At 44.4% G+C, this 15,880-nt stretch overlaps 2 protein-coding genes across 4 annotated transcripts; one reads left to right on the top strand and one right to left on the bottom strand.

Annotated features, from left to right (window-relative positions):
• Positions 1-1,119: 1,119 nt before the first annotated feature.
• Positions 1,120-9,088, top strand: LOC123087500 (beta-fructofuranosidase, insoluble isoenzyme 4). Of its 2 annotated transcripts, XM_044509521.1 has the most exons (10): positions 1,121-1,303; positions 1,508-1,617; positions 1,718-1,772; positions 5,597-5,720; positions 6,786-6,794; positions 6,889-7,760; positions 7,861-8,019; positions 8,321-8,562; positions 8,678-8,771; positions 8,854-9,088. In XM_044509521.1, the coding sequence occupies exons 2-10, from the start codon at positions 1,601-1,603 to the stop codon at positions 8,872-8,874; spliced, it is 1,593 nt and encodes a 530-aa protein (XP_044365456.1). In that variant the 5' UTR covers positions 1,121-1,303; positions 1,508-1,600; the 3' UTR covers positions 8,875-9,088. The 2 variants fall into 2 exon arrangements, with proteins under 2 accessions (XP_044365455.1, XP_044365456.1); XM_044509520.1 differs by lacking the exon at positions 1,508-1,617 and having other exon boundaries at positions 1,120-1,303.
• On the bottom strand, positions 6,368-15,118 carry LOC123087502 (uncharacterized). 2 transcript variants are annotated; one of them, XM_044509524.1, is made up of 4 exons: positions 14,570-15,118; positions 14,235-14,342; positions 13,991-14,084; positions 6,368-6,768 (listed from the first exon to the last, which is right to left on the bottom strand). In XM_044509524.1, exons 1-4 carry the CDS (start codon positions 14,781-14,783, stop codon positions 6,735-6,737), a joined length of 450 nt encoding a protein of 149 aa, XP_044365459.1. In that variant the 5' UTR covers positions 14,784-15,118; the 3' UTR covers positions 6,368-6,734. The 2 variants fall into 2 exon arrangements, with proteins under 2 accessions (XP_044365459.1, XP_044365460.1); XM_044509525.1 differs by lacking the exon at positions 13,991-14,084.
• Positions 15,119-15,880: the final 762 nt, after the last annotated feature.

Below are 15,880 nucleotides of genomic sequence, written 5' to 3'. Positions count from 1 at the left end.
AGAAAATTACACAAGTATCTATGTAAATCATACAAGTAACAACTTTTTTTAGAAAGAAAATAAGATCAAGAGGCTCACCACGGTGGTGTCGGCGATGAGATCGGCGCGGGCGATCGACGACGGTGAGGACGGGGACAGGACAGGACGGACCGCCAAACCTAGACAAATCTCGAGGAAAATGGAGTTTGGACAAGGAGCTTCGAGAGGAGAAAGCTTAAGTGTGGCTCGGGCATTTCATCGAACACCTCATGTGCATAGGAGGTGAGCTAGAGCACCACAAAGCTCTCCCACGGCCGGCAAAAAAACAAAGCACTCCACTGCTCTGCTCGCGGGCAGAGGGGTATATATAACCATCTCATTGATCCCGGTTCATGGCTGGAACCGGGACTAAAGGACCCCCTTTGGTCCCGGTTCCAGCCACGAACCGATACCAATGGTTGTGGGCCAGGAGTGAGGCACATTGGTCCCGGTTCGTGTCTGAAATCAGGACCAAAGGGGTTAGACGAACCGTGACCAATGCCCCACGAGGCCCAGCCGGCCCCCTGGCCTCACGAACCGGGACCTATGCCCCAATGGATCCCGGTCCGTGACTGAACCGAGACTAATGGGCTGACCCGACCTGGACCAAAGCTCTGTTTTCTACTAGTGGACAATGATGTTGAATGTATATAAACTGATGAGAATCAATTTAATGGAGTCATGTGGTACTATTCAACATGAAATATCCACGTGCAATAACAAGGCTGATGGTGTATGCGTGTTGATGGGGTTGACCCAAGAACTGGAGCGCAGGTCAAGGCTCAATGACACTATGACGTAGGAATAATTTGGATCAAGCTCAAACAAAGTCTCCCTAATTGCCTGACAAAATGTTGGGCGGGCGGGACAAATGTGACAAGACAAGTGCATCAATTGTGATCATGACAGCAACAACTCCACGGCTCACTAGGCAGGTGGAGAATGGGATGATCCATGAAGCACAACTACCGCCGTACCGCCAATACCGTAATTTACTTTGCTGGGGCCCTATCTTACGTGGAAAGACGAAAACAATACATGAAGCAGCGGACCCATGCATGCCGGCCATACAAACAAATTGAGCGTCAGACGAGAAACATGCATCCCACGCTCTTCATAATACTGTATATTCTTATGATTGCATGTCAGTCACGGGTGCCCCTACCCACCCACGCACCCAGTTCATAATATATATTATTACATCGATGTTCTTCGTTCAAACAGCGAAGCTCGATTTGCGTGGTGCTCTGCCGCCCGCCGGAGAGGATGGCGATGACCGTGCAAGGTGAGGAATTCTTCCTTGCTTGCTTAGTTAATTGTTCCCTCCCTGGTCCCGACCCCAGCCCAGCCCTGTTGCTCGCTCCAACTCCAGCTTCATTGGTTGATTTGTACTCCCTCTGTTTCATACTAGTAATTTATTACTGGATTGTACTTCCTCCGTAAAGAAATATAAGAGCGTTTAGATCAAGCTTTTATATTATTTTTACAGACGGAGAACTTGCCAAGTGTCTGTCTGACTAACTTACTGGATTGTATGCTCCTGCTGGCTGGATGATGTCTTCTGTCAACTCACTCTTGCTTGATGTCTGTCTTCACAGTGTAAGTTCATGCATTGTTCGATTGTTTGTCAGGTTCATTAACTATTTGAGTCGATTTGTTTCTTCGGATTATTTAGTTTCCAGATCTTCTGCTGTTGCAGCTGGCTTGCTGGCCTTGCGTGTATGTTCTCCACCAGCGTTCTCTTCCAAATCCTGGTAAATAAGCCATGTTCACTCACTCACTTCACTCTAATTATTATGGCTAGCTCCCCTCCTTTCTTTATTAAATGGACTTTAGCCTTATACTTACTGACGGTGCCAACCATTTGTTTTAACTAGAGAATACCACGCGCGTTGCTGCGGAAATTGATTGATGAAAATTGGACTGAAAACATAAGAACCAAAATTTAAAATACAAATGACACTCCAGAAAAAAAAAAAGCTGAGTATGAAACATACTCGGCAAATCCCCAAATAACCTCGGCTCAGATTAAGCCGAGTGATGCACTCGACTTATGGCTCTCAGCTTCATTTGGACTAGCTTATGGCGTATAAGCCGAGTGTCGTTTTACGGCTACTTGGCTTACAAATAATCTGAAGTAAATATAGAGGCTCTCACCAAACAAAGTTACATGACGGCCGACTGAGACTAACGGCCACGGTAAACCGAGTGTGCCGCTTGGCTTAATTTTCCAACCAGGGCCAACGGCCTGCCGCCACGTGTCATGATGTCACATTAAGTCGAGGGCAGTAGTGCACTGATGGTGTATGAGTAAGCCGAATGTTGCTGTTAGCTGGGGGCATTTTGCCCGGCTTAATTTTTCACCCACAGGCGACGTCATGCAGCCACGTGTCCGCTGTAAGACAAGTTCCATTTGTAAGCCGAGTGCCGAGGGCAAACATGGACTACGTGTAAGCCTAGTGGCCCCATTCGGCTTACTCGGCTTAAACCAATGGCGGTCCGGCTTTAAAAAATGGTAATTGTTATCCAAGTACCGTGGGAGTGTACTTGGCTTATACCAACGACCGTCACGCTAGCCGTTCGGCGGCCACGTGGCAAACATCGTTGCCGGGAGTTCCATGTAAGCCGAGTGCTTTAATTTTCATGCCAGAACGAAGGCAAACGATTTGCCTCGTCTCATTAGTTAAGAAGAGTTTTGAATTACATGACCGATCATCCATAAACGGCCTGAACCCGATTAGCCTACTCTCATAGTATAAGAGAACTCAAACGCTTGGCACCTACCAAACTCCAAAGCCTGGTCTCGGCTTTGATTCTAGACGTGATTACATTTGGCATGGAGGACACGTCCTTAAACACTCTTGCATTCCGCCCATTCCAAATCTCCCATGAAACAAACATGAAGAGAGATGTGAGGCCCTTTCTCACATTGGCTTTGACGCCCATCATGTGGTGCCACCAATCCTTGATGTTGTCGAAGCTACTTTAGTCGGTGATGTCCACACTAGTCAACCCCATCCAAGTCTTGATCTCCGCCCAAATGCGCATCGTGAATCGACACGTAAGATGATGTGCGCCGCCATCCCCGGCTCCCTCTTGCATAATTGTCATAGGCCACCATTCGGCCATCCTCTCCATTGGAGCCTATCCGCCGTCCAAACACGATCCTGAATGATAAGCCAAGTAAAGAATTTATGATTTGGTGCCGCTCAATTATTCCACACAGCCGGTTTCATTTGCGATGCAGTGGAGTCGTCAAGCTAAAGTCTGTAAGTCGATGATGTTGTGTATTCACCGGAAGGCGAAAGCTTCCAAACGATCTCATCGTCCACCTCCTCATCAAGGAAGACCTCTCATAATCCAACCCAAAGATTATAGTATTCAAGGATGTGTTGAATTGTGAGCCCCAAATTTGTGTTGATGTTCGTAATCCACCGGTTGAGATCCATAGCCTTAAGGATGGTGTCATTCTTGTGTTTTGAAATTGCAGAAATGGAGGGAGCAATTGCTTTAGGCTTCCGACCTCCAAGCCAATGGGAGTGCCAGAAGGATGTCCTTTGCCCATTGCCAATAGTGATGGAAGTGCACTCATAAAATAGTGTCATATCCTCTTCATCACCCGGGTGCTCCAAATCAACCCAAGCTCTATCTTGTTCCTTCCAAACCAACCAAGGCCATCTAAGCCGCAAGGCACGTGCGAATTTGTCCATGTCCAGGATGCCTAGGCCGCCCATGTCCTTGGGTATACAAACCTTCTCCTATTTTGTCTTACATTTCCCAAACCTTATCTGTGCCTCCCCATAGGAAAGCCCATTGCAACTTGACAATGGTGGTCATCGGTCCTTTGGGCACCACAAGCGAAATGAGGTGGTGGATGGCCTGTGAAGTGATGACCGATTTTACCCACGTGCTCCTCCCAGCCATCGTAATGTACTTTCCCTGGCCAGTCATGATCTTTCTGGTAATCTTATCAAGCAAATGTTGGAAGTCCACAACCCACAAATGATGAGTGGACAGCGGAAGGCCAAGGCGCGGCAAAGGGAATTGAGCATGAGCCGCCGCGAAGGCACAAAAAATTATGTCAAGGTCGACATTGGAGCATCTAATAGGGGCCACCAAGCTCTTGTGAATGTTCGTAACTAGGCCAGTGACGTTCCCAAAGCTTTTAAGTATGGTTGCAAGCATGTCCACGTCCTCTTTGATAGGCGCCAATAAAGTTGCAGCGTCGCCGCGTATAGAGAGGTGCGAAGGAAGGCACCATGGCCACACAATCTGTGTAGATCTCCATTCTATGTTGCCGCATCCAAGATCTGTTGTAGGGGGTTAATAGCATGGACAAACAAAATGGACGACAAAGCCCCCCCCCCCCCCCTGGCGGAGGCCCCTTCCATGCTGAATAGGACTGTTGGAATACCACTGAGGAGAACCATCGATGTAGATGTCCGAAATAGAGTCGTGATGCACTCACGAAACTTCGAAGTAAAACCTCTTCCCTATAATACGTCAAGCAGATATACCCATCTAACTGAATCAAATGCCTTCCTGATGTCCAACTTGAGCAGAAGCGATGGTGTGTTTGTTTGTTGTAGTCGACGAGCATAGTTGCATACATACATTAAGTTGTCGTGGATACACCAAGATTTGATGAAAGCACTCTGAGCACGGGATATGAGGATGTTCATAAATGGGGTGAGCCTCATTGCCATCACCTTGGCCACAATCTTGGCGATGGCATGGATCAAACTGATAGGCCTAAAGTTCATGATCACCTCAGCCCCCTCCTTTGGCAACAGAACCACATTTGCGGAGTTGAGCCACTGGAAGTTCACAACATGCAAACTTGAGAAGATGGAGATGACCTTCATAAGATCATCCTTTATGATTGGCCAACAGCTCTTGAAGAACACACCGGTAAAGCTGTCGGACCTCGGAGCCTTATCACTAGGCATTGCCTTTATGGCCCCCTGAGTGCTTATATCATGTCAAGTATATCATATAAGTCAAGAGCATTTTCTATAGTCACTCGGCTTACAACTATGTAAGCCAAGTACTTTTTGTTTGCCGTGCGTCCTTCATTTGATACTCGGCTTATGTTGATGTAAGCCGAGTACTCATATTTTTACACTTGGCTTACAGCTAGCCAAATGGCGACATGTGATTTTTCTGTAGTATGACCTCTAATGCATATGAATTATTCTACTTATATTCAACAATTGAATAGAAATCATTTTCCCCATTCATGGTTGTATGTTATGGTGGATCTTTTTTCATGCATGATTGCATCTTGAGGTGGGCTTTATCCCATTCATAATTGTATAGTGATTTGGCATGCTTGCATGTTAAGATAAATAAATTAGTGAGAATGACTCTCTTAGGTATATAGGTATATAGGTATATAGGATTAACGTACTCGCTCTCCGTTTCACTTTCTATTAGTTTCTACAAATTATTCAGTTGTGCTGAAGAGACAACTAACTAATAATTTCTTGATTATATGAGTACTCCTACTAACTAATTTCTTTCTATAAGTAGATCGAGCCTAATTAACTTCAGCTTGGTCCGCCCCAAAATTTCTTAGGTACGACCCTGCAGCAATGGAGGGGTCTTCTTCTGCTCACAGTCGTCAACAAAAATCCCCTCCATTGTCAGCAAGAGGTACAGGACTGCCTACCACTTCCAGCCTCCCAAGAACTGGATGAATGGTATGTATATATGTTTACCTCTCTGGTTTTTCTTTTCTTTTCTTTTTAAGCTCCCTCTATGCTTTCTGTCGACTTCTATTCGTGACCAATCAGATATAGTCTCTGATTTGGTGTGCTTTTTCTGTTCTCTTGGTAAAAGAAAACTTGGTTAACTCGCACAGAAAAATAAAATTGGTTAGGGTTTCGCCTAACTGGGGAGGCTAAGTTAAAACCTATTAGCCAATCTAAATTTGGTATGCCAATATACTTGTTAAATGTAGGGAGTAATATTTTTACAGTAATACCGTTATGAACCTGTATCGTTATGAACTTTTCTTTGTGTCAAAAATAATTACAGGCCAGGGAAAGCTTCGTAGGCACCTGATTACTTATGCAAATCTGTTGCTGAATGTTGCCCAAAGTAGGCACACACTGTAATGCGATGCAGTTAGATTTCAAGTAATACTACCATAATATGATGATAACCCTGTTCTTTAGATGCTTCCGCAAAACCCAAATCGTAAAAGTTGGCTAAGTTGGCAAAATTTTTAATTGGAGCTTATGCAAAACATTTGAACTACGTACCGAGATATTTATGTAGATTTTGTTTTTATAGAACCGGGAGGCTTCAAGACTTTTTGTATTTTCCATCTTATTTGGATAGAGTTTGCTTTGTAACTGGAGGTACAGAGGCAATATAAATCATTTAAGTGTGGCGGAAATGAGGGAGAAATATTGTGACATGGTATCTAGGGAATGGGTGTATGTCAATTGGGGAAAATAAGGTGGAGTTGATCCAAGCATAGGCACTAAAAGCAAAGATAAACGAGAGAAAACAAGGCGACAAAGAAAAACAAGATAAAATCATAAAGCCGAAACAAGGGTGTTACGGTTTGAATCCATTTAAAAAAACATGTTTTGCAATCTAGAATATCTTTGGTCCTGTTTTACCAATAGTAATATCCTTTTTTTTTGGAGTAATCATATCCTATTAATTGTACATCTGTTGCAAGTCATCGACATTCCCTCACTTTTTCATATATTTGATGGATTGGCGTTCCTTGGAAATCTGCGACAACAATAAAGATCCAAGTGGTATGAATATCTCCGGCACAACCACTTTTAAATAAAAAGGAGAAAAAATTGCAGCATTCTACATCTTATACTACCTTTATAAAAAAAAATTCAGGACCAATGTACTACAATGACATCTATCATGAGTTCTACCAGTATAACCCCGATGGCTCCAACAGTCCCAGTCTCTCCTATAACATAGTTTGGGGCCATTCAGTTTCAACAGACCTCGTCAACTGGATCGGTCTTGAACCCGTACTAGTACCGGATACCCCAAGTGACATATGCGGTTGCTGGACCGGCTCAGCCACAATTCTACCTGGTAATCAACCAGCGATCACATACACTGGTCTCATCAACATGGAGAAGCATCAGGTCCAAAACATTGCGCTTCCCAAAAACCGGTCTGATCCGTACCTCAGGGAATGGACCAAAGCAGGCAATAACCCAGTGATCCAACCGGTCATACCAGGCTTGAACTCGAGCCAGTTCAGGGATCCGACAACTGGTTGGATCGGACCAGATGAACTATGGAGAATAGCAGTTGGTGCTGATCTGAACGGCTCCATTACTGCACTTTTGTACAAGAGTGAAGACTTCTTGAATTGGACTAGTGTTGAACACCCGCTGTATTCATCCAATTCCTTCGACATGTGGGAGTGCCTGGATTTCTTCGCGGTATTGTCGGGAAGTAACGGTGGACTGGACATGTCTTCAGCAATCCCTAATGGCGCCAAGCATGTCCTCAAAATGGGCATGGATTACAGCGACAAGTACATGATTGGGGTTTATGATCTCAAACGTGATGTCTTTGTGCCAGATACTGTCATAGACGACTATCGGCTGTGGCTGAGGATCGATTATGGAAATTTCTATGCTTCAAAATCGTTCTTTGACTCAAAACAGGGTAGGAGGATCATATGGGCTTGGAGCAACGAGACAGATGCTTCTTCAGATGATGTTGCAAAAGGCTGGGCAGGAATCCATGTAAGAAAATCTGCCCTTAATTGGTTGTAATTGCGTCATATTGACATAATGATTTAACAAATCGGTGTAACATCTTTAACCTCACTTTTATTATATTTAGTCAATCCCTAGGACAATTTGGTTAGACAGCGATGGCAAGCGGTTGTTGCAATGGCCAGTTGAAGAGATTGAGTCCCTTCGAAGAAATGAAATCAACCATCAGGGACTAGAGCTCAAGAAGGGAGATCTATTTGAGATTAAGGGGATTGACACTTTGCAGGTAGTTTCATGTTCACAAACGTGTTTACTTAGTCTTCCAAAGATATTTTTTTAACTTCAAAAAGGGTCATGCCAGTAAAAGCTATATATTTAAGGGATATTACATTTACTGGCATGACCCTTTTTGAAGTAAAAAAATATCTTTATGTTTGACATGACCCTTTTTACTGGCATGATACATTTCTGTCAACAGAAAGATAGGCATATATACACACACACATATATTCTTAGGTTTATGTGTTTTGTGTATTTTCTTAGAGCAAGTCTGGCTAACCAGGCACATAATTTTCTTGGAAAAACAGGCTGACGTCGAGATAGATTTTGAGCTGACATCCATCGATGACGCCGAACCTTTTGATCCTTCCTGGCTTTTAGACGCTCCGAAGCAGTGCCGGGAAGCTGATGCATCGGTTCATGGTGGCATAGGGCCATTTGGACTTGTTATCCTGGCCTCCGACAACATGGAGGAGCAGACTGTTGTGCATTTCAGAGTTTACAAATCACAGGAAAAGTACATGATCCTCATGTGCACTGACCTAAGAAGGTTAGTGCTTATGCTTTTTTGCATTCATTTTGGTTAGCCTTGGTTTCCATAAATGCCTATCTATTAATGTCTGGAAGGAAACTAAAAAGAAATTTCTCTCATTTTCTTTGCATAGGTCTTCCCTGAGACCAGGACTGTACACACCAGCCTATGGAGGCTTCTTTGAATTTGACCTTGAAAAAGAAAGGAAGATCTCTCTCAGAACTCTGGTGAGTTGGGAGGATTTGCTTCATTAATTTCTCCAGTTATTTACTTCATGACAGAACTAAAAAAATGGACGCCTCTGTGCAGATTGATCGGTCGGTGTTGTGAGGAGTTAGTTGCAAATAGGAAAGTGAGAAGGGTTAAAATGTAAATGTAGTTTGTATATACTGAGACAAGGAGGAATGAATCGGGAGATAAGGTTCTTCCAGAAATCCCTAGCTTCCCCCCTTAGCTTCCTGACTAGAGAAGAGAAATCCACAAAATCCAACAACATGGTATCAAAGCAGGTGCTGTAGCCGCCGCCGGCGACCAAGGGAATGGTGGCGCTCCTTGCTGTGGTCGAGGAGAGAAGAGGAGTGCTTCTGGTGGTGGACTGGAGCGAATAGAAGGAGCTGCGGCCAGGGTGTGAGGCGGTGCAGCGGGTTGGAGTTGAAGCTGGTGGCTGTGCGACCTGGGAGTGGTGCTCCTGCTTGTAGCCTTGTGCAGGCTGCTCGAAATCGGAAGCCTCGGCAAGGGTGTCGCCGGCAGAGAGAGCCAGCGCACGGATTGTGTTCGGTTGGGGCAGCAGTTGGTGGAGATCCACTGATTTGGAGGCGAGCAGAACTGTAGGTGTGGAAGCAGGCTGGAGGTGCCAAGCAGAGGTGTAGGAGAGTGTTCCCTGGAGGTGGTTGCGTGGTGTTGCTGGGAAAGATTTGTGTCCAGGAGGAGGCAGGAGCTGCTGTTGTGTTGCAACAGAGAAAGAAGCACCAAAGGTCACAAGTGTGCTTGGTCCTAAAGCAAGAGGATTTCTGGGCTGCTGAAGACCAGGTCAGAGCAGCACATCAAGGAGAGGTTTGCAACGATGGGTGACAAGGATGCTGCTCCATCGGGAGTCACGGCAGGGGAGCTTGCAGCGGTGTTGCAAGCCATGGATGATAAATATAGATTGTTGTTCGAGGCTATGAGCAAGCAAGGAGGGAGTTCAAAACCAGAAGCAGAGGTCAAGGAGGAGGTTCATCCATTGCAAATGCCCCTGGTGAAGTTAGATGGGTCTGAAACCTATGCAAGTTGGGCAGAGCACGCAGAGACAATTCTTGTCTCAAGAAGTCTAGAGGGCTATATACATGGGGCAATTGAAAAACCAGCTGACGAGAACTCCAAGGAAGGCCAGAAGTGGAAGATGACCAACGCATTGGTGAGAGCATGGCTGCTGAGTTCAGTCTCACCTCAAATTGCTAAGCAGGTGGAAAGGATTAAGGAGGCGTCAGAAATTTGGCGGCTACTGAAAGGTACATATTCTGGAGTCGGTAATGAGATGCTTGCTTGTAAAATTCAGAAGGAGCTGCAGGGGTTGAGTCAGGGTGACAAATCAGTTGTGGATTATGTGTCCGAATTGAAGAGATTGTGGAGTGAGATTGATTACTTTGATCCAATTGATATGGAGTGTGGTAAGTGTATTGAGAAATTTAACAAGTGGACGGAAAAGAGACGTGTGAGGGACTTCCTAAATGGACTTCATTCTAAGTATGAAAACAGGAGGGCTGCACTGTATGGTAGCGGAAAGCTTCCTACACTGGAGCAGGCAATATCAGCTATCATTAGTGAGGAAACCAGATTGAAATTAGAGGCAGCCGGGTCAGTGATGCAAGGTATCATGCAGCGGCGATCAGCACTCTATGCAGTAGAGGGTGGAAATTATCAAAGGTTGGGATCAAATACAACTGAGAAGAAATGCTTCGAGTGCGGTCAGCCAGGACATTTGAAGTTTTCATGCCCTGAGTTAATGGGAGGCGGCAGAGGAAGAGGGCAGGACTGGCGTGGAAGAGGCCGTGGCCATGGGCTTGAAGGACGAGGCTACCGTGGGCGAGGTACACGCCCTGCTGCTAAAGCAAACACGTCGGTGATCACTGAAAATACCACCCAAACTATGAGTGTTGAGATGACTGCTGAGGATTGGGAGAAGTGGTGCCAATTCAAGGGGCTTTCTCTAGGTGACAAGACAACTGTTGAAGCGCCTACCTCTGCTGCCTTAGCAAATTTCGGTGGTAACAACTCTCACACTGTGATAGATAAGTCCATTGATGCACCATGGTTATTAGATTCAGGTGCATCTAGACATATGGCTGGTTCCTACAGAAATTTTATTGACTATACTCCTGATTTAAATAAGAAAACCGTTAAATTAGCTGATGGCTCCTCCCAAACCATTATGGGATCAGGAACAATTATGTGTAGCACTGATATGTCTTTGTCATCTGTTTTGCATGTTCCCTCGTTCCCAATAAATCTGCTATCCATCAGTTGCATCACAAATGAACTTAATTGTGTTGCTATCTTCTTTCCATCATGGTGCTTGTTTCAGGAACTTGGGACTGGAAGAAGACTTGGGACGGGGATCATGCATGATGGACTGTATTATCTGGATAATAATATGCCACCTGTGGTTGCAGCTGTTGCGTCCCTTTCACCACTTGACGAATTCCTTCTTCACCACCGCAGGCTAGGACATATGTCTTTTGTCACCCTTGGTAGGCTTTATCCTGCTCTTTATAGTAAAGTTAACCAGGGGAGTCTAGTATGTGACGCTTGTCAATATGGTAAACAAACACGTAGCTCCTATACATCGTCTGATAATAGAAGTGACACGCCACTTCAAGTTATACATTCTGATGTGTGGGGTCCTAGTGGAGTTTCATCTTTAAATGGATATCGCTCGTTTGTTACCTTTATTGACTGTTGTACTAGAGTGACTTGGGTTTATGTGTTGAAGAACAAGAACGATGTGTTTGAATGCTTTGTTGATTTTCATAATATGATCAGAACGCAATATAATGCTTGTGTGAAAACATTTCGCACTGATAATGGCACAGAGTATGTGAACAAGGAATTTAATGAGTACTTATCCAGTTTTGGGATTATTCATCACACAACTTGTCCAGGTACTTCAGAGCAGAATGGTTTGGCGAAAGGTTATAGCCAGACATATGGAGTGGACTATGATGAAACCTTCGCCCCAGTTGCAAAGATGAACACCATCAGAGCTTTAATCTCGGTGGCAGCAAATAACAAGTGGAAGTTGTTTCAGCTAGATGTGAAGAATGCATTTCTTCATGGAGATTTGAAAGAAGAAGTTTATATGGAGATTCCACCAGGGTTCAGTGGGCCTGAGACAATGGGTAAAGTGTGTAGATTGAAGAAATCACTTTATGGACTTAAACAGTCACCAAGGGCTTGGTTTGGGAGATTTTGCAAGGAAGTCTGCACTTTGGGTTTTCGACAAAGCAATGCTGACCATACCCTTTTCTTTAAGCACCACGGAAATAAAACTGTCGTATTGGTCGTATATGTTGATGACATTGTGATCACAGGGAATGATGATGTGGAGATAAAGAACTTGAAGAAAATGTTGGCGAAATCATTTGAAGTCAAAGACCTTGGCTTCCTCCACTTCTTCCTGGGAATAGAAGTAGCTTATGGAGCTCAAGGTATCTATCTCTCTCAAAGGAAATATGTGCTTGATCTTCTCGCTGAAACTAGGATGCTTGAAAGTAAACCAGCTGCCACACCAATTGAACCAAACCTTCGTATTACAGCCAATTCAGGAGAACCTGTTGATAGGGGGAGATACCAGAGACTTGTGGGACGTTTAATTTATCTATCCCATACTAGACCAGACATTGCATATGCCGTGAGCCTGGTGAGTAGATATATGCATGATCCTCGATCAGGTCATCTAGATGCAGTAAATAGAATTCTGCGGTATCTCAAAGGTTGTCCTGGAAAAGGAATTCTCCTTTCCAACCATGGGCATCTAGAAGTTGAGGGATACACAGACGCTGATTGGGCTGGGTGCTTGGATGACAGGAGATCCACTTCAGGTTATTGCGTCTTCTTGGGAGGAAATTTAGTCAGTTGGAGGAGTAAGAAGCAAAGTGTTGTCGCCAGATCCACAGCAGAAGCAGAGCTGCGATCCATGGCTTCAGGGCTATGTGAGTTGTTATGGCTTCGATTATTATTAACTGAACTTCGGTTGTTTAAAGGAGGACCACTCAGGCTCCATTGTGATAATCAAGCCGCAATCAACATTGTCAACAATCCGGTTCAGCATGATAGAACAAAACATATCGAAATTGATAGACATTTTATTAAGGAGAAACTTGATGAGGGAGTACTTCAAGTAGGTTTTGTTAAAACTGGAGACCAACTTGCTGATGTATTAACAAAGGGCGTGAGTGTTGTATCCTTCTTTAAGTTGTGTGGCAAGATGGGGCTCTTAGACATTTTCACCCCATCTTGAGGGGGAGTGTTGTGAGGAGTTAGTTGCAAATAGGAAAGTGAGAAGGGTTAAAATGTAAATGTAGTTTGTATATACTGAGACAAGGAGGAATGAATCGGGAGATAAGGTTCTTCCAGAAATCCCTAGCTTCCCCCCTTAGCTTCCTGACTAGAGAAGAGAAATCCACAAAATCCAACAACAGTCGGCGGTGGAGAGCTTCGGAGGTGGTGGCAGGGTCTGCATAATGGCTAGAGTTTATCCGGTGGCGCTTGTCAATGATGATGGCGGCCCTCACATGTTTGCCTTTAACAATGGAAGTGCCACGGTCAGAGTGCCTCAGCTCAGGGCATGGAGCATGAGGAGAGCGCAAGTGAGCGTTTAACACGAAAGAGCAATTCTATGTGACATGTGATTGGAGTTAAATCTAGTCATTTGTTGATTTCAATATTTAGCATGGGTTTTTGAAGTAGAGGCGTGAAGTAGACGCCGGCGAGCTACGATTTAAATTTGCAGAGATTTGGAATAAATAGTGTGAGCTTGTGCATGCGAGAATTCATGACGGAAAATGCGTTTGCGCTTGCGAGATTGTGAGATATGGTGCCGCTCATTGTGTTTCCTGAATGATATGGATTAAGGACATCTCTTGCTTCAGTTCTGCACATCGAGTTGTCGTTTCTTTAATTCTTTTATGATTCTACCATCTATTTGTAAAAGGGCGTGCCCAGTGCTGAAAACTCCCACACAAGCTGGAGTAGGAAGGGAATTTCTAGACAGCCTTACCCTTGCATAATAATTCTGCAAGGAGGCTGGTTCTGAACGTAGATTAGGAAGCATGTCTATTCTCTCGCAGGCTGTGACTCTTTATGATGAAAAACATGCTTCCCTGAATATGATGAAAAAGACTCCAAATGTACGCGCACAATACGGAGGATTGGATCACATGAGTACTTTGGATAACTGATCAAGTACCTTGTGTTGTAGGCTGGCTTACTACCGGAGGATTGAAACCAGCAGCTTGTCATTAAGCCGGGCCTGCTTAACATTAACAGGCATACTCGAGTGCCTGTTTATCAGACCAAGATGCCAAGGTTTGGAAACTATCATCGCGGTTGAACAAAAAAATGAAAACACAGAACTTTCAATTGGAATCCATGCCGTCCACAAAATAGCAGCAGATACAACCATGGGTAATCAAGAGAATAGGTTCACTTACCAGAAGAAACTATGCTATTATTTGTCAACTGGGGCAGACAAATGATCTGGCCGGTTCCCTTGTAATCGGCAGGACACTGGCCAAGCTTGTGAATATACGCTAGATCACCTACAACAAGAAAATGATTTAATGGTATATCCATGTAAAGCCGGACAATAGTATAATCCACAAATAGTCAGATTATATTACAGCAGGATGAGTGCAAGCAATCAATCAATCACAAATTACAGAAAAGCCAATTATGTTGAGACTTAAGAGACATCGGACCTACTCCACAAGTACAAAACAGCAGCACATGCCACTTATTAAGACAAGCAGAAATTAAACACACTCACAGAAAGGGAAAGCAGTGAGAACGAAACTATGCACGCGGCAGTGTTGGTTACACGCCTCCAGCTTGATGCTCGCGATGCCCAGGAAGAAGAAGCTTTGGCACAAAAAACCACCAAGTATGAAGAGTATTTTGACAGTTTTGTCTTTCGACGGTTTTGTGGCAATGCTTAAACATTCAGCGGGTTTTGCTGCCCTATCTTGAGAAAATGTTAGCATCTCTCAGAGTACCATGTTGCGATGTGCCAAGTCAAAATAGTGTGAGTCTGATTTTGCTTTCTCTGGGACTAGCTTGGATGTGGGTGCATTTCCCACTGACAAGCGGCCCACAAGAGGTGTTGTGCTCCATTCTACTGTAACTGTAAAGAAGATTTCCCATTGCTTAGTGTAGCACCAGTACGTATAAGGGAGAGGATAATACTTCATCAGGCAACTCCACAGATTTCCCAGCTCCTTTGTGGGCCCTGGATGCCTAATCATTTAGGCGATGCTGGAACACCCAGTCGAAAAGATAAAAACAACTCTCCAAAGTACGAGTAGCACCGTTGTGCGTGTGTTAAGAGAGAGTTTACCTGCTCATGGACTAGGATTGCAGCTGACTGAATCAAGTAATGGGTACTGCCCAAGCTTGTGCTGCCAGTGGTCGTTGTTTGATGTATTCCCTCCGTAAACTAATATCAGAACGTTTAGATCACTGTTGTTTTACAGAGGGAGTACATGACACGCCAATATTGGCAAGAAACCCCTTTAATCCCACGATCCACGCCAATATTGGCAAGAAGACACACAGCAATCTTGACAAGAAACTCCTTCAACCCCATGACAAAAAAGTTACCCTCTGTGCACGCTTCTTTCTTTTCTTTTCTTTTCTTGAATCTTGCCTGCTCTCTGATAGACTGACAAATAAATGATACTCTGCCCCAATGTCCAGTAAAATAATAGCTGTAGGAATTCAAGTAAAGCAATGGATGCAAGTATCACCAAGGTTATAACAACATCATCTGTAACGGTGCTTGTGAGAGTGGAATTTGTCTTCCCAAAGGCCTCAGAAATCTCTTCAACGGAGGCCTGACAATAATGTATGCTGTGATAGATACTACCTTGGAGAGATAGATAGATGCCTGCTACCAAGATTGCTTCTTTTTCTTGGTGTGGTTGGATCCAAGAAACAAGAAAACTCTGGATTTTGTCTTCCCACCATGTTTCTTCCAACACAACAGGAGCTGAAGAAGCAACGGCCCCCAAGGGGGAAATCACATGAGCCGAGTCAAGCTCACCATTACTTGTATCAATTCTATGCTAGGCTCGTCAGCAAA

The sequence above is a fragment of the Triticum aestivum genome, chromosome 4A (genome assembly GCF_018294505.1).
Source record: "Triticum aestivum cultivar Chinese Spring chromosome 4A, IWGSC CS RefSeq v2.1, whole genome shotgun sequence".
NCBI classification, from domain to species: Eukaryota; Viridiplantae; Streptophyta; class Magnoliopsida; order Poales; family Poaceae; genus Triticum; species Triticum aestivum.
The sequence above is the reverse complement of the archived record's forward strand: the minus strand, read 5'-3'. Positions and strand labels throughout refer to the sequence as shown.

Coding starts and splice junctions, on each gene's coding strand:
- LOC123087500 (XM_044509520.1), top strand. CDS start 1,161: ATGTCAGTCACGGGTGCCCCTACCCACCCACGCACCCAGTTCATAATA. Junction 1,304..1,717: donor GATGGCGATGACCGTGCAAG/GTGAGGAATTCT, acceptor CTGCTGTTGCAG/CTGGCTTGCTGGCCTTGCGT. Junction 1,773..5,596: donor GCGTTCTCTTCCAAATCCTG/GTAAATAAGCCA, acceptor AAAATTTCTTAG/GTACGACCCTGCAGCAATGG.
- LOC123087502 (XM_044509524.1), bottom strand. CDS start 14,783: ATGCTAACATTTTCTCAAGATAGGGCAGCAAAACCCGCTGAATGTTTA. Junction 14,343..14,569: donor TCTCACTGCTTTCCCTTTCT/GTGAGTGTGTTT, acceptor TTCTTGTTGTAG/GTGATCTAGCGTATATTCAC. Junction 14,085..14,234: donor TAATAGCATAGTTTCTTCTG/GTAAGTGAACCT, acceptor TCTGATAAACAG/GCACTCGAGTATGCCTGTTA.